At 42.0% G+C, this 27,050-nt stretch overlaps 1 protein-coding gene across 5 annotated transcripts in view; it reads left to right on the plus strand.

Annotated features, from left to right (window-relative positions):
• The window catches only part of secisbp2l (SECIS binding protein 2-like), a 117,396-nt gene that overhangs the window by 28,728 nt on the left and 61,618 nt on the right, over positions 1 to 27,050 (plus strand). For 3 of the 5 annotated variants that reach the window (XM_052040437.1, XM_052040433.1, XM_052040434.1), the window contains exons 2-3: positions 11,621 to 11,796; positions 24,600 to 24,918. In XM_052040437.1, the coding sequence (XP_051896397.1) occupies positions 11,690 to 11,796; positions 24,600 to 24,918 (426 nt within the window). In that variant the 5' untranslated portion in view covers positions 11,621 to 11,689. Of the gene's footprint in view, positions 1 to 5,120; positions 5,215 to 11,620; positions 11,797 to 24,599; positions 24,919 to 27,050 lie in introns of all 5 variants that reach the window. The other 2 variants (XM_052040436.1, XM_052040435.1) reach the window with 1 other exon arrangement.

Genomic DNA, 27,050 nt, shown 5'->3' on the forward strand with positions numbered 1-27,050 from the left:
AACACTACGCAAAAAGATGTATTTCACTGTGTTTTGATGTACATGTGACTAATAAAGATATCTTAATTGATTTCAGAGGGCATTTAAGTGTCAAACTACATTGGTGAACCAGATTAGGACAACAGATTTCCTCTTCCTGATTGGCATTAGTGAACCAGGTGGATTTTGACAACCATCTGCTAGTTTTGTGGTCATCGTTCTAAAGGGTGGTTTTTGTCTCACTGTACTAAATGGTCGTGCTTGGCTGGAGGCATAACGGTTTCTGCAGCACACATCTTCATTGCTATAGCCAGATGTATTAGATTAGTACATTACAGGAAGGATGTCAGGGCATTGGAGAGGGTGCAGAAGAGGTTTACCAAGATGTTTCCTGGATTAGAGAACATTAGCTATAAGGAGAGGTTGGACCAACTTGGATTGTTTTCTCTGGAGTGTCAGAGGCTGAGGAGTGATCTGATAGAAGAATATAAAATTATGAGAGGCAGAGATAGGGTAGGTAGTCAGAATCTTTTGTCCCAGCATAGAAATGTGAAATACTTAAGGCATCAAAGTAAAACTCTGCAGCAGGAAGGATAGGGTAGCAATAGAGTGAGTTGCAGAAGAGATTCACCGGGATGTTGCCTGGGATGGAGGGCTGTATAAGGAGAGATTGGATAGACTAGGTTTATTCTCACTGGAATGTTGGAATCAGAAGGGATGAACATAGAGATTTATAAAATTCTGACTGTCTATCCTACCTATGCCCTCATAACTTTTTCCCATGGTAAGGGAGTCTAAAACTAGAGGGCATAAGTTTAAGGTGAGAGAGGAGAAATTTAAAGGAGATCTGAGGGGTAAATTTTTTCATACAGAGGGGGGTGGTGAATATCTGAAATGAGCTGTCAGAGGTGGTGGTGGAGGCAGATTCTATCACAATGTTTCAGAATCAGATTTATTATCACTAACTTTTGACAAGAAATTTGTTGTTTTGCAGCAGCAGTACAGTGCAAAGGCAAAAATTACAGTCAAAGTTGAACTTACTGTCATATGCACAAGTACAGGTGCAATGGAAAAACTTGTAGCAGCATCACAGACACATAACATCATATAAGCAGCATTCACAAGATGACATGGCCTGGATGGTGGGGATCTTTGATGCATATTGCTGCCTTGAGGCAGCGCCTCCTGTAGATACTACCAGTGGTGGGCAGGGATGTGCCCGTCCACTACGCTCTGCGGCTTTTTATGTTCCTGTTCATGTGAATTACTGCACCAGACCATGATGCAACCAGTCAGGATACTTTCATCAGTACATCTGTAGAAGTTTGTTGGTGTTCGGTGACAAGTGGAACCTTCTTCACCTCTTAAAGACGCTGGCACACTTTCGTCATGATTGCATCTATGTGCTGGGCTTAGGACAGGTCATCTGATATGTTAATGCCCAGGAATTTAAAGCTGCTACCTCTTTACTGCTGATCCCCCAATGTTCGCCCTCCGTCCCCTTCCTGAAGTCAACAATCAGCTCTCTAGTTTTGCTGGCATTGAGCGAGAGGTGGTTGTTGCGTTACCTTTCAGGTGTCTTGTCTTGCTTTGGTAAGCTGACTCATTGCTACCTGTGATTCGTCTAGCATCAGTAGTTGTTAGTATAAATTATTTAAAAAAACATGCAAAAAAAAGAATAACGGTAGTGTTCATGGACTGTTCAGAAATCTGTCAGAGGGGAAGAAACTGTTTCTGAATACCTCCTCCCTGATGGTAGTAATGAGAAGAGGGTATGTCCTGGATGGTGAGGTCCTTAGTGATGGATGCTGCTGCCTTGAGGTGCCACCTCTTGAAGATGTCCTCTGGTGGGGAGGGTTGTGACCATGATGGAGCTGGCTGAGTCTGCAACCCTCTGCAGCATTTGGACAGGCACTTGGATAGGAAAGGTGTAGAGGGATCTGGGCCTACTTCAGGCAAATGGCATCAGCATAGATGGACATCACAATCAGCATAGACGAGATGGGCTGAAAGGGCCTGTTTCTGTGCTGTACTTTTTATGATTCCACGATTTTCCTTGTCTGTTAAATCTCCTTGTATCAAAGCTGGCATTGTGTATCATTTAAACATTTTGGCCATGTTTAATGCTGCACTCTGTATTAGAATTGGCATCTTTGAAGATTACTACTATCACTGTCTTGATGTAGAAGAATGCTTCCATAGTGAGCTGTTTTGATGTTGCTGTGTTGGTGGCTGCTTATTCCTCTTGTGATCTTCATTGCTCAGGCGCTAACAGATTTGTATTTCTTTGTCATTAAATTCTAATATTTCTTTCACATTATGCTGGTCTACTTCATTAAGTCTACTCTAACTTGTTACTTCTGGCAGAATTATAAGCTGCTTCTGATCTAATATTGCTTTTACCCACCCCAGTTAGCTACAGATGTGGAAATTTTAATGGATTATACATCATTAAGAATATTGAAATCTTGAAATGTTTGACATTGCTTGCTGACAAAAGTTTCAATCTGTTTTCCCAGTCTACTCCAGCCACTTTCTCCCATATATCCCTACATAATTTTCTTTATTTAAGTTCAGGTCTCTTGAGATAGCAATGAGATAAATCACCAGGTAATTTGTTTTAATTGTACTGGTTAAGAACTGTATATTTACCAGGCAAAATCCACTCATCCTCTGTTGAATAGTCACCTGCAAGTGTCCTTGGATGATTCTTATCTGAAAAAAACAGATCTTGGTCAATGTGGCACTGACCTAACACCACATTGAACCTGGAGTATGGGATCAGGTTTTTGTGCTGCAGCTTGAAGTCACGACCTTGAGCCAGTGCTGAGACAGCTCCCATTGAGCCAAGGTTGAAACAGGAAGAGAGAGTTTTTGCACTTGTTCAGATCTTGTCAGGAAACAGCAGAAATGGATGGGGCTTGAGATTTTACTCCATATATTAAAATGTCACAAGCTTTCCTTAAATGATCAGGTAAATTAATTATAGTGCTGGTTGGGGTCGGTGGGTGGGGTAAATGTTGACAGACTGCTAAAGTAACATCAGAGGACTAGAAATTGTATTGAAGCTTGTATTGTTAATGTTAGCAACTACTGAAGTCTTTACGGAGGACTCCATGGAACTATTGGCTCAGTCCTAGTTTTTGAAAGTTAGAATCAGTTATCCGAAGGATAGTACTGCCGGTGGTGCAGTAAATGTTTTATGATTGGAAAAACGTGGGCTTATTGGGGATAGTCAGCATGGCTTTGTGTGGGGCAGGTCATGCCTTACAGGCTTGATTATTTTGAGGAGGTAACAAAGATGATTGAGGGTAGGGTAGTGGATGTTGTCTATGTGGACTCTAGTAAGGCATTTAAGAAGGTCCTTGGTAGGCTGATCCAAAAGATTAAGATGCATGGTATCCATAGTTACTTGGTAAATTGGCGTGGCTGTAGAAATTGGTAGAGGTGGAGGAGTGTTAGTCTGACTGGAGGTCTCTGACCAGTGCTGTCTCACAGGGACCAGTGCTGGGACTCTTGTTGTTTATGATTTTATATAAATGACTTGGATGAAAATGTAGATGGGCTGATTAGTTTGTGGATGACACAGAATTCGATGTAGTTGTGGATAGTATAGAACATGGAACAGTTCAGGAGCAGGCCCTTTGGCCTGCCAGATATGGATGGCGAAATGGCAAATGGAGTTTAATCTAGGCAAGTGTGAGGTGTTGCACATTGGGAGGTCAAATGCAAGAGGAGAGTGTACAGTAAATGACAGAACCCTTGGGACCACTGATGTACAGAGGGATCTTGGGGTGCAAGTCCATAGCTCCCTGAAAGTGACAAAGATGGTAAAGAAGGCATTTGGCATGTTTGCCTTCATCGTTTGGGGCATTGACTATAAGAATCGGGAAGTCGTGTTGCAGCTATATAAAACTTTGGTTAGGATGCATTTGGAGTATTGTGTTCAGTTCTGGTCGCCCTGTTACAGGAAGAATGTGGAAACTTTAGAGGGTGCAGAAGAGATTCACCAGGATGCTGCCTGGGTTTGAGAATATTAGCTGTAAGGAGAGGTTTGACAAACCTGGATTGTTTTCTCTGGAGCATCGGAGACTGATGGGAAACCTGATAGAAGTTTATAAAATTATGAGAGGTATAGATGGGATAGACAGTCAGTCTTTTTTCCCAGGATAGAAATGTAAAATACAGGAGGACGTAACTTTAAGGTTAGAGGGGAAAAGTTTAAATGGGATGTGCAGGATAAGTTTTGTTTTTCACACAGTGGTAGGTGCCTGGAATGTGCTGCCAGGGCTGGTGGTGGAAGCAGATACGGTACTGGCGTTTAAGAGGCATTTAAGTGGGCACATGAGCATGTAGAGAATGGAGGTCATCAGGCAGGTGGGCTTAGTTTAATTTGGCATCATGGGTGGCACAGACTTCGTAGGCTGAAGGGCCTGTCCCTGTGCATAGAACACAGGAATAACATTCTAAAATGTCAACTTTATTTATATGTAGATGGGTATTCTCTTGACAAATATCTAATGACCTCTGAAATCAACTGGGGTTTACTCATGCATTCTCTAAATTTAGATTCATTTGTTAATCTATGGGTTGTACAATAAAATGTGTGTGTATATATAGTTAGTAGCAACATCAGTTTAACTTCACTTTGAAATACTGTACTGAATTAATGTAAAAAAAAGTGTGATTTTAAAATGCTCAGATCCTGCATGTGACGTAGAAATGTAAGAAATAGGAGCAGGAGTTGGCAACTTATCCCTCACCGCTATTCAACATGATGATGGCTAGTCATCCACTTCAGTAGCAGCCTTGGCATTTCCCCTGATCCCTCAAGTATTGAGGAATACTTCATTCTGTATATTCTGATCTGGCCTCCATTGTCTTCTGTAGAAGAGAACTCCACAGGTTCACTATCCTCTAGGTGAAGAAATTTCTCCAAAATTCAATGCATTTTAAGTGACCTCAAATAGTCATTAATAATTGTCAAGGTTACAAAGATTACTGTGCAGAAAATAAGATTTTTTTTCTGAAAACTGCGTGCAATGTTGAAGAAACTTTAAATCACAAGTTGCTTTGTAATAGTGCAGAACTATCATATCAGAAAACACTAATGTTTTCTTTTTGTTTTGTTTTATTTACAGAAACTAGTATCCCAGTGTGCCAGCATGTGCTAAAATATAGTGAATTAGCCAACTTGATAATAGGAAGCTGGAAGGATTGTTTTGTAAATAGCAGGTAAAAGATGATTTAGTTCCCCTAGACTGTCACTTGTCTCATTCCTAATACTCTATTTGCTGCTAAGCAATCAACACAGTTTATGCAAAAGTATATAATAAAAAAAAAGTTCCATCTATAATGGCTAATGAAAGATCTCATTGAATTTCACTTTAGCTGAGAAGTGTATGAAATTGTTGACATACTGTCATTTTAATAGCCCTGATGTATTTGGTTGGTTTTGTTTGTTATTGGATCATTATTTACTTTACAATGAATGATAGCCTGATTGCAGGAAATAACTATTTTGTAACTTGGATCCATGTACAATTATAATCATATTCAGTACTAAACTTTTTTACTTAATGGCTGATGGCTAAAATTTGTTGCCAGAATTCAAACATCATAGCTGTTGGAAGTATAGGATTCTTCCATCTAAAATGTTGTAAGTTGATTTGCAGAGCCATCTTTGAAATCATTGTCAACTTCTGTAATAACAAACATAGCTTCATGCATTAAAGTGAATGCATTAAACTGTGAATAGATCCAACAAAGTGCAGCAGTAGCAGCCCCATTATTCTGAGGGAACATAATCCCACACTTGTTGGTTGTGATGGTTCCCGCAGAAATGCTTTAAAAATGGCACTGCTACCTTTTTAGCATTCTGGGTTGATCTGATTTCCCGCCATTTTAGTCAAACATTTTCAATGAAAACCAACTATTTCTATTTTGTTGTTAAAGGCAAGATTTTTCAATTTATTTGTTGCTGCTTAATGTGGTAAATGTTGACCTGAAATAATTTCAGAAGGAAATGGGGATCAATTCTAGTTCCACAGGAAGTAGGGTAAAAACAGATTGGATGGATTATTGAACAGACCTTGTGAGAAGTCTGAATTTGAAGGACTGATGAATTAGTGTTGGTGTGATCTGGGTTCCTTTTTGCATGGTACCTGTCTAACCTATATGGAAACTGCACTTCTCTACAAAATAATTCTTCTTTTGCCTACAATTAAATTAACCTTGTTAAAGATGATGTATGGCGATCTGCTCACTTAGTAATGTATGAGCAATTCATTGCTTTTTGGCAGCTGCAGCTCACCACAATGTTTCCTTTGAGTGCTCTTGTGTTGCAGATAATGCAGCAAGAACAAATTACAATTGTTACAATAGAACAGAAACTTTCTTTTCCCACTTGTTCTCAGGAAGTAGGTTGCACTGAAAAATCATAAACAGGCCATTCAGCCCACCCTGTCCATGCCATCCATCATGTACCCACATACACTGATCCCATTTATCAGCACTTGGCGCACAGCCTTCTATACCTTGGCAGTTCAAGTGCCATTCAGATGTTGCTTAAATGTTGAGAACCTCTGCCTTCACGGCCCTCTCAGGCAGTGTGTTCCAGATTCCAGCTGCTCTCTGGGTGACCAAACACTTTTTGTTGTATCCCCCCTAAACTTATTCCTTACCTTAAACCTATGCCCTTGGTTTAGATACTCGTGCTTTGAGAAGCTTACCCAGCCTATCCAGTCTTTTCCTGTAACTGAGATGCTCTGTCCAAGGCAACATTTCTGGTGAATCAACTCGACACCCTCTCCAGAGCAATAACATCATTTCTATTCTGTGGTGACCAGAATTCTATGCAATATTCCAGATCTGGCCTTGCCAATATTCTCTAAAACTATCCTATCGTTCCTGTTCTTCTGTGCACCACATAATGAAGACTAGCACACCATATGCCGCCTTTACCACCCTACCTACCTGTGCTGCCATCTTCAGCGATCTGTGGATGTGCATCAAGATCCCTGTGTTCTTCAGTATTCCCTAGGGCCCTACCAATCATTGTGTCTCATTTGATCTCCCAAAATGCAACACTTCACAGTTAACACAATTTAATTCAATTTACCAGCTGATGCATACCTTTCTGAAGCCTGAGACTATCCTCCTCATTATCCACAATGCCACCAATTTTGTGTCATCTGCAAACTTACACTCACCAACTTTTATCGATGCATCACATCTGGATCCTATCTGGATGCATCACGGCTTGGTATGGTTTATTATTGTCACTTGTACTGAGGTACAGGGAAAAGCTTGTCTTACAAACCGTTCGTACAGGTCAATTCATTACATAGTGCAATTACATTGAGTCAGTACAGAGTGCATTGATGTAGTACAGGTAAAAACAATAACAGTACAGCGTAAAGCGTCACAGCTACAGAGAGAGTGCAGTGCAATAAGGTGCGAGATCACGACAAAGTAGATCATGAGGTCATAGTCCATCTCATTGTATAAGGGAACCGTTCAATATTCTTATCACAGTGAGGTAGAAGCTGTCTTTAAGTCTGGTGGTACGTGCCTTCAGACTCCTGTATCTTCTACCCAATGGAAGAGGAGAGAAGAGAGAATGTCCTGGGTGGGTGGGGTCTTTGATTATGCTGGCTGCTTCACCAAGACAATGAGAGGTAAAGACAGAGTCCAAGGAGGGGAGGCTCGTGTCTGTGATGCGCTGGGCGGTGTCCGTGATACGTTGGGCTGTGTCCACGACTCTCTGCAGTTTCTTGTGGTCCTGGGCAGAGCAGTTGCCATACCAAGCTGTGATACATCCAGATAGGATGCTTTCTATGGTGCATCGGTAAAAGTTGGTGAGAGTCAAAGGGGACAAACTAAATTTCTTTAGCCTCCTGAGGAAGTAGAGGCGCTGGTGAGCTTTCTTGGCCGTGGCTTCTATGGCAACTGCTCTGCCCAGGACTGCAAGAAACTGCAGAGAGTTGTGGACACAGCCCAGCATGTCACGTAAACCAGCCTCCCCTCCGTGGGCTCTCTTTACCTCTCAATGTCTTGGTGAAGCAGCCAGCATAATCAAAGACCCCACCCACCCGGGACATTCTCTCTGCTCTTTCATCGGGTAGGAGATACAGGAGCCTGAGGGCACGTACCACCAGGCTCAAGCTCAGCTTCTATTGAACAGTTCCCTTATCCGATGAGATGGACTCTTGACCTCACAATCTGACTTGCTGTGACTTTGCACCTTATTGTCTACCTGCACTGAGCTTCCTCTGTAGCTGTGACACTTTACTCTGTACTGTTATTGTTTTTACCTGTACTACCTCAATGCACTCTGTACTAACTCAATGTACCTGCACTGTGTAATGAATTGACCTGTTCGATTGGTATGCAAAAGTTTTTCACTGTACCTCAGCACAAGTGACAATAAAAAAACAATACTAGTCATACCTACCTCATTAACATCTAAGTTAATATACACAGCAAACTAAGGATCCCAGTACCAATCCCTGTAGTACACCACTGGCCGCGGACCTTTATTTATTTATTTATTTATCTATTTATTTATCTATTTATTTACAGCATGGTAACAGGCCCTTCCGGCCCAATGAGTCTGCGCCGCCCACTTTAAACCCAAATTAACCTACCCATACGTTTTTGCAATGTGGGAGGAAACCCATGCAGACACAGGAGAACGTACAAACTCCTTACAGACAGCGACGGGAATCAAACCCTGATCGCTGGCGCTGTAATAGCGTCGCCCTAACCACTACACTACCGTGCCGCCTACCTTCCAACCATATAAGCAATCCCCCACCAGCACCTCTGCATTCTATTATCAAGTCAAATTTGGATCCAATATTCCTTGGATCCCATGCTGTAGGAAAGATGTTATTAAACTGGAAAGAGTGCAGAAAAGATTTACAAGGATGCTGCTGGGACATGAGGGACTGCGTTATAGGGAGAGGTTGGACAGGCTAGGACTTTATTCCTTGGAGCGTCGGAGGCTGAGAGGTGATCTTACAGAAGTGTATAAAATGAGGGGCATAGATAGGGTGAATGTACTCAGTCTTTTTCCCAGGGTTGGGGAATTGGGAACTAGAGGGCGTAGGTTTAAGGTGAGAGGGTAAAGACTTAATAGGTACTTGAGGGGCAACTTTTCTTTACACAATTGGTGGTATCTATGTGGAATGAGCTGTCAGAGGAAGTGGTTGAGGCAGGTACAATAACAACCTTTAAAAGACAGTTGAACAGCTACATGGATTGGAAAAGTTTGAAGGTTATGGGCCAAATGCTGGCAAATGGGACTAGCTTGGATGGGGCATCCTGGTCAGCATGGACCAGTTGGGCCGAAGGGCTGTATAACTCTCTGACTCTGTGAACTCCACTTTATAACTTGCATTTCATTTCTAGAAAGTTTCCTGACTTACTTGACCAATACAAAATCCCACATCCTCGAATTTGTGTTGCAACATTCTATACAGTTTTGGTTTCATTAGGGGGAGGGGCAGGGGTGGGGAGAAATGGCTGAGCACCCAGTGAAATGTATCTGAAAAATCTTTTGGTAGATTTTGCTGAATTTCATTTTTATTCTTTAGCTTAACCAGTAGCAACCAATTACATTTTTATTGATGCATATGTTAATTTGGTAATATCAAAGTAAATCCATTATTTATTTAGAGAGATGTACACTTATTTATCAACAAGAATCTATTTTGTTTTACTACATAAAAGCAGAAACTCTGGCTGTAGGCAGTCTTGATTGTCTTCTGTCCTGCTTTCGAACGTAGAAGCTTGTACATAATGGGGCACATCTTTCTTGTTTCAAAGTCACTGGTCACGTGATCCTGGGCCACTTTTTTTCCTCCAGTACTGCTCTGGGTACAGTCTTCTGTTGGGAGCTGGGCTGCCAGGACTTTGGTTTGGCTGAGTGCAGAGTGGTGGTGGGAGCAGCTGAGTGGGTTCTCGACACAGCCGTCTGCTCCCCTCCCAGAGCATTGACAAAGCTGATAGTGTTACTGTTTGTGAACACTTAAGTCCCTTTCAGACAAAACATTTTATCTACATTTATCACAATAAACAAGACTTTCACACACTAAAAAAATCAATTTAAAACAGAATTTCAAAACAATTACTTACCTTTTTTCCTGGAACCTGATTTCACGGAATCAGAGGTGGTAGAATGAAAAGAGGCCATTCAGCCCACTGCATCTGTACAATCCCCTGCCTCTCCCCATTGCTCTGCAAATTCTTTTCCCTCAGAATTATTCGATTCCCTTTTGAATCCCACAATTGAATATAGCTCACTACATTTTAGGCCGTCACTGCTGGCTATGCTTTCAAGTGCTTGTGAAGCCCTCTGTCTCAAAATAATGGACAAATTATAGTCCCTGTATTTTACGTTGTGATGAGAAGGATTCACATTCCTGGACTGTAATTGAAACGTGCAACTTATTCCATCTAGCCATGTTACATATTTCAAATCATGTTTTACAGTTATTGTACCAGCTTGTTACAGTCATACCGGGGAAATAGATGAAAAGAAGAAAAGCAGCATTTGTAAACAAAATTACTGAGGGAAGTTTGTGTAGCAGCACAAAAGCAAAGTATTGAGAATTTTGGAAAACTGAATTTGAACCACAGAACACAAATTTCCCTCATCAGAATGGGCAGCATCTGTGGAGAGGGAGAAAAGTTGATGTTTTAGATTGATCTTTCAGCAGAATTCATGGCCCATCTTTTGAATGTGCCCCATTAGCCTGCATTTTCATTTAACTGACAGGATTGAAAGTCTGATTGGGGACATTAGTGACATAATTTGGGTCATTTGATGAACAGTTTTCTTTTTGCAAAGCTGTTTTTTTTTTGAATGCTCTATTGCATTTTCCTTGACAAATATTAAGTGCAACCTTCAATTAAACTAACCATGATGAATACAAAATGTGCTTTTATTTAGATATATTAATCTTACAGATTAATGCATGTCTGTATAGAATATACATGGAGTTAAATGTCCTCCTCCTGTGTATCATTCATATCCCTCCATTCCCTTCATATTCATGTGTCTATCTAAAACCCTGTTAAATTCTATCAAACTTCCTGCTTCCACTACTACCCCTAGTAACCCATTCCAGGGACCTACCACTTTTTTTTTGAAACAAACTTGCCCCTCATGTTGCCTTTAGACTCCTCCTCTCTCCACCCCCCCCCCCCCCCCCCCAGATATCTGGATCTCAAGATTCTGACTGTTTACCTGGTCATCTGGCCAGAACTTCAGCATCTACACTGCAGCACTATGCACTGTTGACACATCAGCCTAGACTCTGTGTTCTGTCTCCTCATGAATGATAGAGAAATGGAGGGCTATGTGGGAGGGAAAGGTTAGATTGATCTTAGGTCAGGATAAAATGTCGGCACAACATTGTGGACTGAAGGGCCTGTACTGTGCTGTAATGTTTATGTTGTGAGTTGAATGCCACTTTGTTTAATGCCTACTGTTGAATTTGATATGAAGGCTGCTGTGAATGAGTAGGATGCATTATATGGAATAAGCTTCTGTAGTGTGTATGTATGATTTTCAAATTCTTGTCTCTTTTTTTAAAAAAAAACGAGTAATGGCTTTTTTCACCATTTTGTTTAGGATATCCAGCTGTCAGCAGAAGTAGAGCCCTTTATACCCCAGAAGAAGGGTATTGAGACAGTTGTTCCTATGGCACTCCAAAATGATGGAAGTGGTTGTGGTGTTGAAGGTCCACCTATTCCAAGCTACTTGATAACCTGTTATCCCTTTGTTCAAGAAAACCAAGCTAATAATAGGTGAGTGGGGTTTAGGCTTCAGTATATGTACTCTTTCATACTTTCATGTAGAATTGCTGATCACATACTTGTTGAAAAGTCTACCTTTTGGGATTATGCTGTTATTTGGGATTGTGGCGCATCATCTAGCAAAGTAGATAGCCACAGTCCAAACTCACTGAAAGATTCTTATGGACTCATCCCTATGAAGCAAGAAGCTGATTCTCTACGCTGCCCAAAATAAAAGGTAACACAAACATCAAGAAATACCATTCTGTTTTGCCAGGGTAAAAGGGAATGGTGAGGAGTATCAGTCTGTATAAAGCTAAGGTAAGTCTTTGAGGGTTGAGAGGACATCTACATGGAGGGAAGGTTTAAGAAAGGAACCAAGTATCACCTTGTGATAAGATACAATGACCATCTTTCTCACTGAAAATTGCCAAATAAATAAACTTTTGTCACCAGAGGTACTTCTAGAACTCATTTTGAGGACTGCCCACTATTGTGGGCATTGTTGAATTGTGCCTTTGAATGAGAATATCATCAGAATATTGTTGCTTCATGTGATACCTGCAGAAGTGCTACCCAAGCTGTCTAATGGCGGCAAATGACCTCTGGCAGAATGTCAGCAGTATGTTTATGTTTGTGTTTTTTTTTTTGGGTGTCAATGGGAGCTGGTTGATAAAGATCAACTTTGGGGCCTTTGAGTTTCTGCAAACTGCTGATAAGTTTGTACCGGATATTATTAGCATTGCTGCAGATATTTTGGCCCTAGAATTTTGTTATACATTGAAAAAGTAATTGATTTCTTTGTACACAAGCATTGAGGTCACTCCACAGTCTTTTAATTTTACTGGGAGCTGATCCTGCATTCGTGAAAAGAACATTCAGAGAGAGAACCAATTCTAAATATATTGTTTCATTGTGTTATAACTTTGATCACAAACTAATCTCCTGAGTCTGTACCCACACCTGAATGTAGCTGAGTTTTCTGAAGGTACTTTTCCTGAAATTGACCAGGTTGCACTCCATTTGTCACAGAGCTGATGTACCTGTAAAGTCCTGTCCACACAGCACCACATCCCAGCAAACTACATTGCCCCAATATTGGATAGGCTGAGATCGTTTTCAGTGGAGCAAAGGAGTCTGAGGGGTGACCTAGTAGAGCTGTACAAGATTGAGAGACATGGATTAGATAGATGGTCAAAATCCTTTTCCCTTGATAGGGGTATCACAAACAAAATGGCACAGGTTAAAGGTGAGAGGAAGGAGTTTTAAGGGGGATGTAAGGAGAAAAGGTTTTTTTAATAAAGCTCTTGATATCTGGAATGCACTGTCAGAGGTGGTGATGGAATCAGATACAATCACTATGTTTAGGAGGCACTCAGACACTTAAATAGTCAAGGCGTAGAGGGATACAGATCTAATGTGGCAAATGGGGTAGTGTAGGTGGGCAAAAAGGTTACCATTGACATGGTGGGCTGAAGGGCCTGTTTCTGTGCAGTTTCTATGACTCAATAATATTGCTGCTCCTTTAGTTAGAGGAATACAATTACATTCTGCAGTTAGGACATCTGCCCTAAATGGGGAATTGAAGTCAATCAATTTGTGGCTTCTGAAGTAAAACTTGGAAACATCTGGATATATGAATGACTTGTAGTGTCGTGGGGTTATACAGCATGGAAACGGCCATTGGCCCACCATGTCCACACCAATTAATCTCATCTTCTAGCACTTTGCCCACAGCTTCTGAGCTAAGTGCTTGTCAAACATTAAATGCTGTCAGCAACTTTGCTGTCACCACTCACTCAGGCAGTGTATTCCAGGTATTTGCTACTCTGAGTGAAAAAGATCCCCCACCCCCAACTGTCTAACTCCTTGCCCCGAATATATGTCCTCCAGTTTTGCCTACCTCTGATATGCAGAAAAGTTTCCTGTCTATACCCCTCACAGTTTTGTATATCTTAATCATGTCCCCTCTTAATCTTTTCTGCTCCAGGGAAAACAGATCCAACTTCTCCAGTCTCTCCACATAACTGAAATACTCCATCCCTGGAGAATCCCCTCTGCATCCTCTCCAGCACTATCACATCTTTCCTATAGTGTGGTGACCAGAACTACAGCAATACTTCAGTTGAGATCTGACCAATATTTTACAAAGTTGAGTATGACCTTCCTGCTCTTCTGTTCAGTGACTCAACTAATGAAGGCTAGTGCCCTATATACCTTAATCTACCTGTGCTGCCACTTTCAATGATCTTTGGACATGTATACCAAGGTCCCTCTGTACCTCAATACTTCCTTGGAACTTGCCATTCATGGTGTATGTCCTAGCCTCATTAATACTCCCATAATGCATCAGCTCATGGTAGAGGGTTATTTGTTGGATTAGCTGCCCGTGATAAGTGGCCTTCCACAGAGGACAGTGCTGAGACCCTTACTATTTGTAATGTACGAGATGATCGGTAAGTTTGCAGATGACACTAAGATTGGTGTAGTTGTGAAGGGTAGTATTGGGCTACAGGGTGACATCAATAAATCTCAGGATTAAACTCTGCTCTCCATCTCTCGGCCCATTGAACCAACACATCGATGTCAGACAGCATATGTGGAGGGCAATGGATAGTCGATGTTTCAGGTCGTGACCCTTCATCTGGACTAGAATACGTCCACTATTTATTGAGACTTGCACTAAAATTTCACCTTCCTCATCACTGAATCCTCCAACCACAAAGTTCCTTTCATTTGAAAAGTATTCCTTTAGGATCTCGCCTATACCTTCCAGTTTCACACACAGATTGTCCCTGATGGGCTCGGCCCTACCCTTCCCCTGCGTATTCTTTTGCCCTTAATGTACATATAAAATGCCTTTTGGATTTACCTTAACCCTGTCTGCCAGTGATATTTGATGACCCATCTTTTGCCTTCCTAATTTGCTTTTTAAGTACCTCCCTATACTTTTTATTCTCTTGATGCCCCCTCTCCATGTTCCTCTTCACTCTTTATTCAGCCCTCGACATCCAGGGCTCCCTGCACGTGTTACCCTCGAACATGTCGCTCCTGAACTCTCGCTGTGTCTCCTTTAGTTGCTTCCCAGATGTAGACGTTTTAAGTGAATGCTCCTTATCTATCTTTGCCAAGTCCTATCTCATTTGAATGACGTTTTTATTTTCCCCTTGTTTCTCCCCCACCCCTCACAAATGTAAACCCTTTATTCCTGGTTCATCCGTCCATCCATAACTACTTGAAAATATACAGAATTTTGGTCACTATCTCCAAAATGCTCCCCACTGACACTCCCGCCACTTGATTGGCCACTCTGGACTCTTCTTAAAATAAATATGTTGTCTCTGATCTTTTTATGCTAAGGCAATCCCAGTTAATATTCAGGAAATTAGAATCCCTTAGTACTCTAACCTTATTTTTATTACATCTCTTTGCTCTCGTTCTGTTGTATTATTCTTTATCTGCAACAAGCAATTTGTTGCAATTCTTACAGAAAGCAAGCAATACATGTGGGGCAAAGAAAAATTCCCAGGAATTCTCAAAAGGACAGAATCTGTAATTTGACTCTTAATGTTTGGAAACTTGCCATGCAGCTCACAGTCCGGGAGATGTGTGTTCCCCAATGAGTCTACGGTTCCCAAGAACCATCCTGCAGTTGTGAAGGCATAAAATACCATAAAATCTGATTATATAAGGTGCTTTACTTGGACTTTTTTGTTTGAAGGGAGTGATTTAAACACTCTTGTGCATATCGGTAAGTCTTCTCAAACTTTGGCTCCTAACATCAGCAGGACCTCGTGTTCCTCCCTGCTTTTTGATGACAGGAGCAAAATTGCACCTTGTTTTCCCCTGTCAACATTCCAGTTCCAGAAAACAGCCAATGCATTTTTAACTGGCCTCTGACAGCTGCTCCATCGGTAGGAGCACCTGAGAAAGAGTCAGGGTATGAAATACGAGGAGATCGAGGTCTACTGGTTGGGGTTGTAGTTACAAAGTCAAAGTAGGAGACACAAATTGATGGGAGCAGGGTGTCTGTGGAGGGTGATGAGAGGGGAACAGCAGTGGGAGGGAATGAGGCAGATGAGATTGAGTGGGAGCAGGACAGTGTCGTGGGATTGAATAAGGGAGAGTTGGTGAGCGGGATTGAAAGCGTGAGAGTTGGGCAGGCTGAGAGTGGAGGAGAGGGAGAGACAGTGAATGAGGTACAGACAGGAATAAGATGGTGTGACAGTAATCTCTGCATCTCCTACACTCCCTCTCTCTCGTTCCCTTGGCCTCCCCTTTTTTTCCCCAAACCTGGATCAGATTTGAACTATCTGGCTTTACCTACTTTCCCATTAACAATTTTCCTGCATGGAATTCCTTGGGATTTGTCTACTTGTGTTGTTTACAAATTGCAGTGATACTTGCCGGCTCTTCTATCTGCCAGAGGCAGCAGATAAGAATGGAATTTTAAAGTTTTGCTTTACTAGCTTTTCAAAACCTGCCATCTGGGTAGCAGGTTGTACTATATGCTGCAAAGTAAGCTAGTCTTTGTCTCATGGTTAGTGATCTGCTGCAGGAAATTTCAAAAACTTTTTATTTGCCTAAAATTTTAGTCTTCACAAGAGTTGAGTAATGATAAGCAGGTACTAGTTATACTTTGGATTTTACAGTAATTATAATTGAATATCGAGTAGTGATTTCCTAGGTGCACCTCTCCTTGCTACTGTTCTTGTATGTCACTTTTATTTGTATAGTTTGGTTTTAAACTGTTTTCAATGTGTACTTAAGAAATTAAATGGGCTAATATTTTTTTAATGATACAAACATTTTAAAGGTGGTACTTGCTGTACCAGTTTGGCACTGGGTTGGCAGAGCACGGCTTGTTTTCACAATAGACTTGACAAACAGAATTGTTTCCCAGTGTTCATTGTGCTTTACTTTTAACCTTCAAGCACACCTGTAACTTGATGTTTCCGTAGAATGTGGTGAACAGTAACATGTTTATTTTAAGGGAACACTATTAGTTTTAATTCAACATGTCAACTTTGTTTTGAGGTATCTTTGTTATATGTTCATTTTTGAGCCATCATGGATTTGGAACCAAAAATCATAGCAGGGGGATAGAAACCAGGATGTTAGGTTACAAGATGCTAAGGCAAAGGAGGGAGTTTATAGAAACAAGTCCAATGAGGATGGCAAGAAGGACAGGCAGGTGAGAAGTCAGGATAATTTGCTGAATAATAGAAGTACAGCAAGTCAGGATGTTAGGATACAGAATGTTAGGATAGGGGATGAGGTACATAGCAACATGTCTAAGGTAGTATGTAGTGAAGATGGTAAGAAGGATAGACAGGTGGAAAGCCAGGATAATCTGCTGAACAATAGAAGTACAACAAAATTAATAGCAGATACCGGACTAAATGTACTATATTTAAATGCACGTAGCATTAGGAATAAAGTAGATGACCTAGTGGCACAACTACAGGTTAATAAATACGACATTGTGGCAATCACCGAGTCATGGCTTTATGATGGATGTGATTGGGAACTGAATGTCCAGGGGTACACAGTGTATAGGAAGGATAGGCGGGTAGGCAGAGGGGGAGGTGTTGCCATGATGGTTAGTAGTGATATAAAATCAATAGAAAGGAAGGATATTGGGTCAGAGGAGGTGGAATCCTTGTGGGTGGAGCTAAGGAATAGCAAGGGTAAAAGGACAATAGTAGCAGTCATATATAGGCCCCCTAATAGCAGTCAGCAAGTGGACAATAAGTTGCAGTTTGAGATAGAAAAAGCATGCCAGAGTGACAATGTGAAGATAATTATGGGGGATTTTAACATGAAGGTGGACTGGGAAATCCAGAATGGAGGTAGTACTCAGGAGAGGGAGTTTGTGGAATGTCTAAGGGACGTTTTTCTAGAACAACTTGTTGAAGAGCCCACCAGGGGATCGGCTGTTTTGGATTGGGTGCTGTGTAATGAACCGGAGGTGATTAGGGAACTAAAAGTAAAGGAACCACTGGGAACCAGTGATCACAATATGATTGAGTTCAGTTTCAAGTTTGAGAAGGAGAAACTGATAACTGGTGTATCGATATTTCAGTGGAACAAAGGAAATTACAATGGTATGAGAGAGGAGTTGGCCCTAATTGATTGGAAGAGTAAGCTGGCTGGAGGGACGGCAGAGGAGAAATGGAAGGAATTTCTACAGGAAATAAGGAAATTGCAGTTTAGATATATTCCAAGAAAAAAGGTTTTTAATGGAAAAAAGGCACAAATGTGGATAACGAGAGAGGTGAAGGCTAAAATAAAAGCAAAAGGGGCGGCGTACAAAGAAGCAAAAATTAGTGGGAAAACAGAAGACTGGGAAGCTTTTAAAAACCTGCAGAGAGAAACTAAGAAGGTCATTAGGAAAGAAAAGATGAATTATGAAAGGAAGTTGGCGGATAACATTGGAAAGGATACTAAGTTTTTTTAAATACATAAGGTGTAAAAGAGAGACACGGGTTGATATAGGACCAATTGATAACAGTGCAGGAGCTATTATAATGGATGATAGAGAGATGGCAGAGGAAGTGAATGAATATTTTGCATCAGTCTTCACCGTGGAGGACATCAGCAATGTGCCGGTTAGTCAGGAGTCTCACGAAATGGAATTGAGTTCAGTTAAGATTACTAGGGAGAAGGTGCTAGGAAAACTAAATGGGCTAAAGACTGATAAGTCTCCCGGACCGGATGAGGTGCATCCCCAGGTTCTGAAGGAGGTGGCTTTAGAGATAGCGGAGGCATTAGCAATAATTTTCCAGAAATCGATAGATTCTGGCGTGGTTCCGGAGGACTGGAGGGTCGCAAATGTAGTTCCGTTGTATAAGAAAGGTGGGAGGCAGCATAAAGGAAATTACAGACCTATTAGTCTGACGTCAGTGGTGGGAAAGTTATTGGAATCTATCCCCAAAGACAGGGTTACAGAATACCTAGAGGCGCAAGGCAAGATAGGTCCTAGCCAACATGGTTTTGTGAAGGGAAGATCCTGCCTGACCAACCTATTGGAGTTTTTTGAAAAAATCACAGGTAAGGTGGATAAGGGAGAGGCGGTAGATGTTGTGTATTTAGACGTTCAAAAGGCCTTTGATAAGGTGCCTCACAAGAGACTGATTAATAAGATGAGAGCTCATGGAATTACGGGTAGGATAACAGAATGGGTGGAGCATTGGCTGGTTGACAGGAAGCAAAGAGTGGAAATAAAAGGATCTTGTTCTGGTTGGTTACCGGTTACTAGTGGTGTGCCGCAGGGGTCGGTGTTGGGACCGCTCCTTTTTACCTTGTACATTAACGATTTGGATGATGGAATAAATGGTTTTGTGGCTATGTTTGCGGATGACACCAAGATAGGGGGAGGAGTAGGGAGTACTGAAGAGATAGGAAGGTTGCAGAGGGACCTAGACAGTTTAGGAGAATGGGCAAGGAAATGGCAGATGAGATTCAATGTAGGGAAATGTGCAGTTGTACACTTTGGAAGCAGAAATAAGCGGGCAGATTATTATCTAGGAGGAGAGAAAATCCAAAGCACGGAAGTACAAAGGGTCTTGGGGGTACTTGTGCAGGATACCTTAAAGGTTAACCACCAGGTCGGATCAGTGGTAAAGAAAGCGAATGCTATGTTGGCATTCATTTCGAAAGGTATAGTGTATAAAAGTAAGGAAGTGTTGATGAGGCTCTACGGGGCACTAATGAGGCCTCATTTGGAATATTGTGTGGAGTTTTGGGCCCCACATCTTAGGAAGGATGTGTTGACGTTGGAGAGGGTTCAGAGGAGATTTACGAGGATGATTCCAGGAATGAAAGGGCTTGCGTATGAGAAGCGTTTGTCGGCTCTTGGACTGTAGTCACTGGAGTACAGAAGAATGAGAGGGGACCTCATAGCGACATTTAAAATATTGATAGGAAAGGACAGAGTAAATGTGGCTAGGCTGTTTCCCTTGGTGGGTGAGTCCAGGACCAGAGGGCACTATCTTAGAATTGGAGGGTACAGTTTCAAAACAGAGATGAAGAAAAATTTCTTTAGCCAGAGGGTGGTGAATTTGTGGAACTCCTTGCCACGTACAGCAGTGGAGGCCAGATCAGTGGGGACGTTCAAGGAGGAGATAGATAGATATCTAAATAGTCAGGATATCAAGGGATATGGGGATAAGGCTGGAAATTGGGATTAGAATAGTTTTTTTTCTTCTTCCCCTATTCCCCATTTCTCATTTCTATTTCCCTTTCCTTGGAGCAAACTCGATGGGCCGAATGGCCTGCTTCTGCTCCCTTGTCTTGTAATTTCCAAAATCTCTGCCTGAAATACAGATTAAGAAGGTGAGAACCCAGGCAGGAGAAGGGTTAATGCCTCTCGCTGCCTGTGCTAATTTGGGCAGCACAGTGGTGTAGCTTGTGCAGCGACTGCCTCACAGCTCCAGTGACCTGGCTGCACTCCTGACTTCCAGTGCAGTTTGGGTGGAACTTTCAATTCTTCCTGAGACCATGTGCAATTTAATTTCCAGTGCTCTAGTTTCCTCCCACATTTCAAAGGTGTGTGGGTTGGTAGGTTAATTGGCTGCTGTAAATTGCCCCTAGTGTTGGTAAGTGGTAAAATAAGGGGGAATTAATAGAAATGTAGGAAGGATACAGAAGGAAAATAAGGTCGGTGTTGGGGCCTCTCCTTTTTACCTTGTACATCAATGATTTGGATGATGGAATAAATGGTTGTGTGGCTAAGTTTGCGGATGACACCAAGATAAGTGGAGGAGTAGGGAGCATAGAGGAAATAGAAAGAATGCAGAGGGACCTAGACAGTTTAGGAGAATGGGCAAGAAAATGGCAGATGAGATTCAATGTTGAGAAATGTGCAGTTGTACACTTTGGAAGTAGAAATAAGCGGGTAGATTATTATCTAGAAGGAGAGAAGATTGATAGTGCGGTAGTACAAAGGGACTTGGGGGTACTTATACAAGATACCTTAAAAGTTAACCACCAGGTTGGATCGGTGGTTAAGAAAGCGAATGCTATGTTGGCATTCATCTCGAGAGGTATAGTGTATAAAAGTAAGGAAGTGTTGATGAGGCTCTACGGGGCGCTAGTGAGGCCTCATTTGGAATACTGTGCGCAGTTTTGGGCCCCGCATCTTAGGAAGGATGTGCTGACGTTGGAGAGGGTCCAGAGGAGATTTACGAGAATGATTCCAGGAATGAAAGGGCTTAAGTACGATGAGCGTTTGTCGGCTCTTGGACTGTACTCGCTGGAGTACAGAAGGATGAGAGGGGACCTCGTAGCGACATTTAAAATGTTGACAGGTAAGGATAGAGTAGATGTGGCTAGGCTGTTTCCCTTGGTGGGCGTGTCCAGGACCAGAGGGCACAATCTTAGAATTAGAGGGTACAGTTTCAAGACAGAGATGAGGAGAAGTTTCTTTACCCAGAGGGTGGTGAAATTGTGGAACTCCTTGCCACGCACAGCAGTGGAGGCCAGATCAGTGGGGGTGTTCAAGGAGGAGATAGACAGATATCTAAATAGTCAGGGTATCAAGGGATATGGGGATAAGGCTGGCAAATGGGATTAGAATAGTTTTTTTTTTCTCTCTCTTTTTTTCCCACCCCATTTCTTTTTCCCTTTTCCTTGGAGCAGACTCGATGGGCCGAATGGCCTGCTTCTGCTCCCTTATCTTGTGATCTTGTGATCTTGTGTTAGTGTAAATGGATGTTGATAGCTGGCATGCACTTAGTGGGCTGAGGGGTGTGTTTCTGTACTGTATTATTCTGACCTCAGACTCTAATTTGTGCACTTTAATGAATACAATTCCTATAGATTGCACAATATTACCTATACAGTGGCAGGCAAAAGTTTGGGCACCCCTGGTCAAAATTTCTGTTACTGTGAATAGTTAAGTGAGTAGAAGATGAACTGATCTCCAAAAGTCATTAAGTTAAAGATGAAACATTCTTTTCAACATTTTGAGCAAGATTACTATTATTTTTGTTTTGTACAATTTTAGAGTGAAAAAAGGAAAGGAGCACCATTCAAAAGTTTGGGCACCCCAAGAGATTTGAGCTCTCAGATAACTTTTACCAAGGTCTCAGACCTTCATTAGCTTGTTAGGACTATGGCTTGTTCAGTCACTGTTAGGAAAGGCCAGGTGATGCAAATTTCAAAGCTTTATAAATACCCTGATTCCTCAAACCTTGTCCCAACAATCAGCAGCCATGGGCTCCTCTAAGCAGCTGCCTAGCACTCTAAAAATTAAAATAAATGATGCCCACAAAGCAGGAGAAGGCCATAAGAAGATAGCAAAGCGTTTTCTGGTAGCCATTTCCTCAGTTCGTAATGTAATTAAGAAATGGCAGTTAACAGGAACGGTGGAGGTCAAGTTGAGGTCTGGAAGACCAAGAACACTTTCCGAGAGACTGCTCGTAGGATTGCTAGAAAGGCAAATCAAAACCCCCGTTTGACTGCAAAAGACCTTCAGGAAGATTTAGCGGACTCTGGAGTGGTGGTGCACTGTTCTACTGTGCAGCGACACCTGCTGATGGCAGAGTCATCAGAAGAAAACCTTCCCTGAGTCCTCACCACAAAATTCAGCATCACAAGTTTGCAAAGGAACATCTAAACAGGCCTGATGTATTTTGGAAACAAGTCTCGTCGACTGCAGTTCAAATAGAACTTTTTGGCCGCAATGAGCAAAGTATGTTTAGAGAAAAAAGGGTGCAGAATTTCATGAAAAGAACACCTCTCCAACTGTTAAGCACGGGGGTGGATTGATCATGCTTTGGGCTTGTGTTGCAGCCAGTGGCACAGGGAACAATTCACTGGTAGAGGGAAGAGTGAATTCAATTAAATACCAGCAAATTCTGGAAGCAAATATCACACTGTCTGTTTTAAAAAAAAAGCTGAAGATGAAAGGCACAAGCTGAAGGTTTTGCCATTGGCCCTCACGGTCCCCCGACCTAAACATCCAAATCTGTGGATAGACCTCGAGCAGTGCGTGTAAGACGGCCCAAGAATCTCTCAGAACTAGAAGCCTTTTGCAAGGAAGAATGGGCGGAAGTCCCTCCAACAAGAGTTGAAAGACTCTTAGCTGGCTACAGAAAGTGTTTACAAGCTGTGATACTTGCCAAAGGGGTGTTACTCACCATGCAGGGTGCTCAAACTTTTGCTTCGGGCCCTTTCCCTTTTTTGTTATTTTGAAACTGTAAAAGATGGAAATAAAGTAATCTTAAAATATTAAAGAAATGTCATCTTTAACTTTATGCCTTTTGGAAATCAGGTCATCTTTTACTTGCTTAGCTATTCACAGTAACAGAAATTTTGACCAGGGTGCCCAAACTTTTGCATACCACTGTATGTATGTTCTGGGAAGGTGGTGGGATATGGGTGATTAAAGTGAGCTGTGGGTTAGTAGTAGGCTCATGAATTTTGTTAAAGCTCGTCTGTATAACACACTCTTCAAGAATGACAATTAAGGGAGCAATTAGAGTGAGGAATAGGTGACCATGAGCAGCAGTGGAGTCACTCCAAATGTTCAGGCATCATTTATGTAGCGATGATATGTTTGATAATGCAACATCAGGATCTATCTGACTGAAGTGCAGCAAGTCCTTAATTGCCTTTATGTTGACAAGCTAAAAGTGAAGGCACACTGATTTTTGGGTAACAGAAGAGAGTAAGAAAGAATAGAGAAACCTTACAGTCATAAATACAGCAAGGAAGCAGGCCCTTGTGTTCACTGAATTTACAGCAACTGCAAGCACCCGTTTTTGTGCTAATCCTGCCTTAACCCATTGCTGTTCTCCCCACATTGGTCAGACCTCAGCTGGATTACTGTGGGCAGTTCTGGTCACTATACTAGAGGAAAGATGTGATATGCTGGAGAGGGTGCAGAGGAGATTCACCAGGGTGTTGCCTGGGATAGAGCATTTCAGTTATGTGGAGAGGCTGGGTCTGTCCTCCCCGGAGTGGAGGAGGTTTAGAGGGGACATTGTGGTGTACAAAATTTAGAAAGGGTAGACTGTAGGAAACTTTTCCCCATATTAGAGGCAAATAAAACTTAGAGGGCAGAGATTTAGATTAAGGGGTGAGAGTTTGAGAGGGGATCTGAGGGGTGATCTCATCCAGAGAGTGGAGAATACCTGGAACACACTGTTGGAGACTGTGGTAGAAGTAGAGTTGCTGACGGCACTTAAGTGGTATCAAGATGAGTATTTTAATCGCTGAGGCACAGAGACTAGGTGCCAAGTGTTAAAAGGTGGGATTAATACAGATGGGTGCCCACTGGTTGGTGTGACATGGTGGGCTGAATGACCTGTTTCCATGCTGTGACATTCATGAATACCACTCTCACATTCCCATCAACTCTCCACTCGCCTCCTCTCCAATTCTGTCATACATCTACACACTAGGTGCAACTGACAGCAGCCAATTAACCAACCAACTTGCATATTTTTAGAATCAGATTTGATATATTATCGCTGATTTATGTCGTGAAATTTGTTGTTTTGGGAGCAGCGGGGAACTGAACCAGCAGGAACCCATACAACCACAGGGAGAGCCTGCAAATTCCACAGAGCACAGGAGGTGGGTGCTTAACCCAGCTCACTGGAGCTTTGAGGCAGCAGCTCTACTAGTTGTACTGCACTTCAGCATGAATTGATAGTTTTATCAGGATGATTGTCATAGATTAATGGATTTGTTAGAAAACTATGCACCTTGCTGCAACAACTCTCTGGAGAGCAGGCAAAGGTGGGAGGAGAGTCTGCTCAGATGTAGTATAGATTTTACTTATTTATATATTTTTTTATATATAGGCAGTTGCCTGTGTATAATGGTGATATTCGGTGGCCTCCAGCAAATCCAAGCTCAACAGGACCATACTTTGCTTATCCAATATTGCCAACTCCACAGCCACCTGTTTCTACGGATTATGCTTACTACCAGTTCATGCCAGCACCATGCACACCGATGATGGGTTTTTATTCTCCTTTTCCGACTCCATATGCTGCATCCTTCCAGCCAACCAATGTGGTGAATACAGTTTCTGAATGTAGTGAAAGATCTGTTCCTGCTGGACCAGTCTGTCCAGCCACAACTCCGAGAAACCGAGTCAACAGAGGGCCGTTGCCAAAGGTAGGGATGTGCAGTGTTTTTATTGAGGTTTAATCACCCTATTCATGGTTCCATTTCTTAAAAAAAAGTAGTCTGATCTTATTCTAAAACAGTTGAATAATTTGTTGAAAGACACGTTCTGACACAGTGGGTTTTTGTTACTGTTGACTGTTTCGTGTCTGTGCAGCATATCTGGAGTAACGTACCTTCCAGGAGGGGAAAAAACTCCTGACGTTAGCGATCCTCAAAAACACAGTAAATGCTGGAAGCACTGCAGAGGACGCAGCAACTGTGGGGGGAGAAACAGAATCGACCTTTCTGGACTGGAAAAGTGGGGAAGAAAATAAGTTGTCGGGAGAGAATGGAGGGAATGTGATGGGTTGGAAACCTAAGTTGTCAAGATAACTGGAAATTTTTTAAAATCATTGTTATGGAAAAGAACAGAAAAGAAACAAATTGACACCAAGGTGAAGACTTTATGAAAACTCTGTTCATCTCAATACCATCTGCAGCAACACTGACTCATTCCATCTCCAAAGCTGTGCTGGTTACTTTAACCTTTGCTTTATTCAGTAATTCAACAAAAACATCTTTCCTTTCAAAGTTTAAAAAAATTGTAAACTTGTTCCTCCCTCTCAAACTTTTTCTCCTCTTGTCCACGACTTGTGTACTTAGATCCATGCCATCCCTGATGTCCTCTGCCACTTTGTTTCCAGACTTGTCCCAACCACACACCCTCACCTTGGATGTCCAATCCCTTTACACTTCCATCCTACACCATGATCCTTTCATTATTTTAATGACAAGTTCCCCCTCCACTACCTCTCCTCCCCTGGCTAAACACATTCTTACGTCGAACAACTTCTACTTCAACACTCACTTTCTCCAAGTCATGGGTGTAGTTATGAGAAATCTCATGGACCAAGCTATGGCTGCTATTTTATTGGATATGTGTCACACCTATTTCCGGCTCCCTTCATTAGTTCTTTTTCTGTTATGTTGGTGGCTATATTAGTGCTGCACTCGTACAGAACTCCAATTTCTTGATCTATGCCAATTTTTACCTTGCTCTAACTTTCACATTATTCATATCTGACTCTTCCCTTCTTCTTGACCCCTCTATCTTGAGAAAACCGATATCCATTCTAAGCATCTCAACTCCCAAAGCTATCTCAACCATACATCATTCTTGTTCAGATTCCATACTCCCAGTTTCTCCATCTCCTATTGTATCTGCTCTGATAAGAATTTCCATACTAATACTTTTCAGGTGTCTTCCTTTATCCTTCACTGTGGCTTCCTGTCTATCATTGTGGATGGGGCTCTCACTCTCACCTTATATATTTCTTGCACTTCTGCACTCATCCCTTCTCCTGAACGAAGATGGAATTTTCTCTGTCCTTGCCTTCCAGCCTCCATGTTCAATGGATTTCTGCCATCTTCAATGAGATTTCACAACTAGATACGCATGTGATGTATTCCAGAAGGACTGTTCCGTCTTTTACTCCATGGTCCACTTTTCCATCTCCTCCAACTGCTCCCCTTCTCGCAGCATTTTCTCATGCAACTGCAGAAGATGCAATACCTGTTCTTTTACCTCATTCCTTCCACCATCCCAGGACCCAGATGGTCTTTCCTGGCAAAGCATCACTTGCACAACTAGTTCGGTATTTGAATTCACAATTTGGTCATCTGTGTTGTTTTAAAAAAAAACGAATGCAGGCGATCACCATTCAGTCCACATATGCAACTGAATGCTCGAAGTTGCCTATCACTTTAATTCTCTGCTTTGGCATGGAGTCATAGAGCTGACAGCATGGAAACAGGCTATTTGACCCACCAAGTACACTCCAACCAGTGGGTGCTCATCTGAATTAATCCCATCTGCCAGCACTTGGTCTGTAGCCTTCTATGCCCAAGTGGTTCAAGTGCTCATCTGGACACTTCTTAAATGCTGTCAGTGACTCTGATTCCACCACTTTCTCCAGCAGTGCATTCCAGGTACTCACTGCTCTATGGATGAGAAAGGTCCCCCTCAGCTCCCCTCTAAATCTCTTATCTCTTGCCCCAATTCAATATCCTTTAGTTTTATCTAACTCGAAGGGGAAAAGTTACCTGCAGTCGATACCCTTTAGAATTTTATCTACCTCAAC

Source organism: Pristis pectinata, chromosome 28, assembly GCF_009764475.1.
Source record: "Pristis pectinata isolate sPriPec2 chromosome 28, sPriPec2.1.pri, whole genome shotgun sequence".
In the NCBI taxonomy this organism is placed as follows: Eukaryota; Metazoa; Chordata; class Chondrichthyes; order Rhinopristiformes; family Pristidae; genus Pristis; species Pristis pectinata.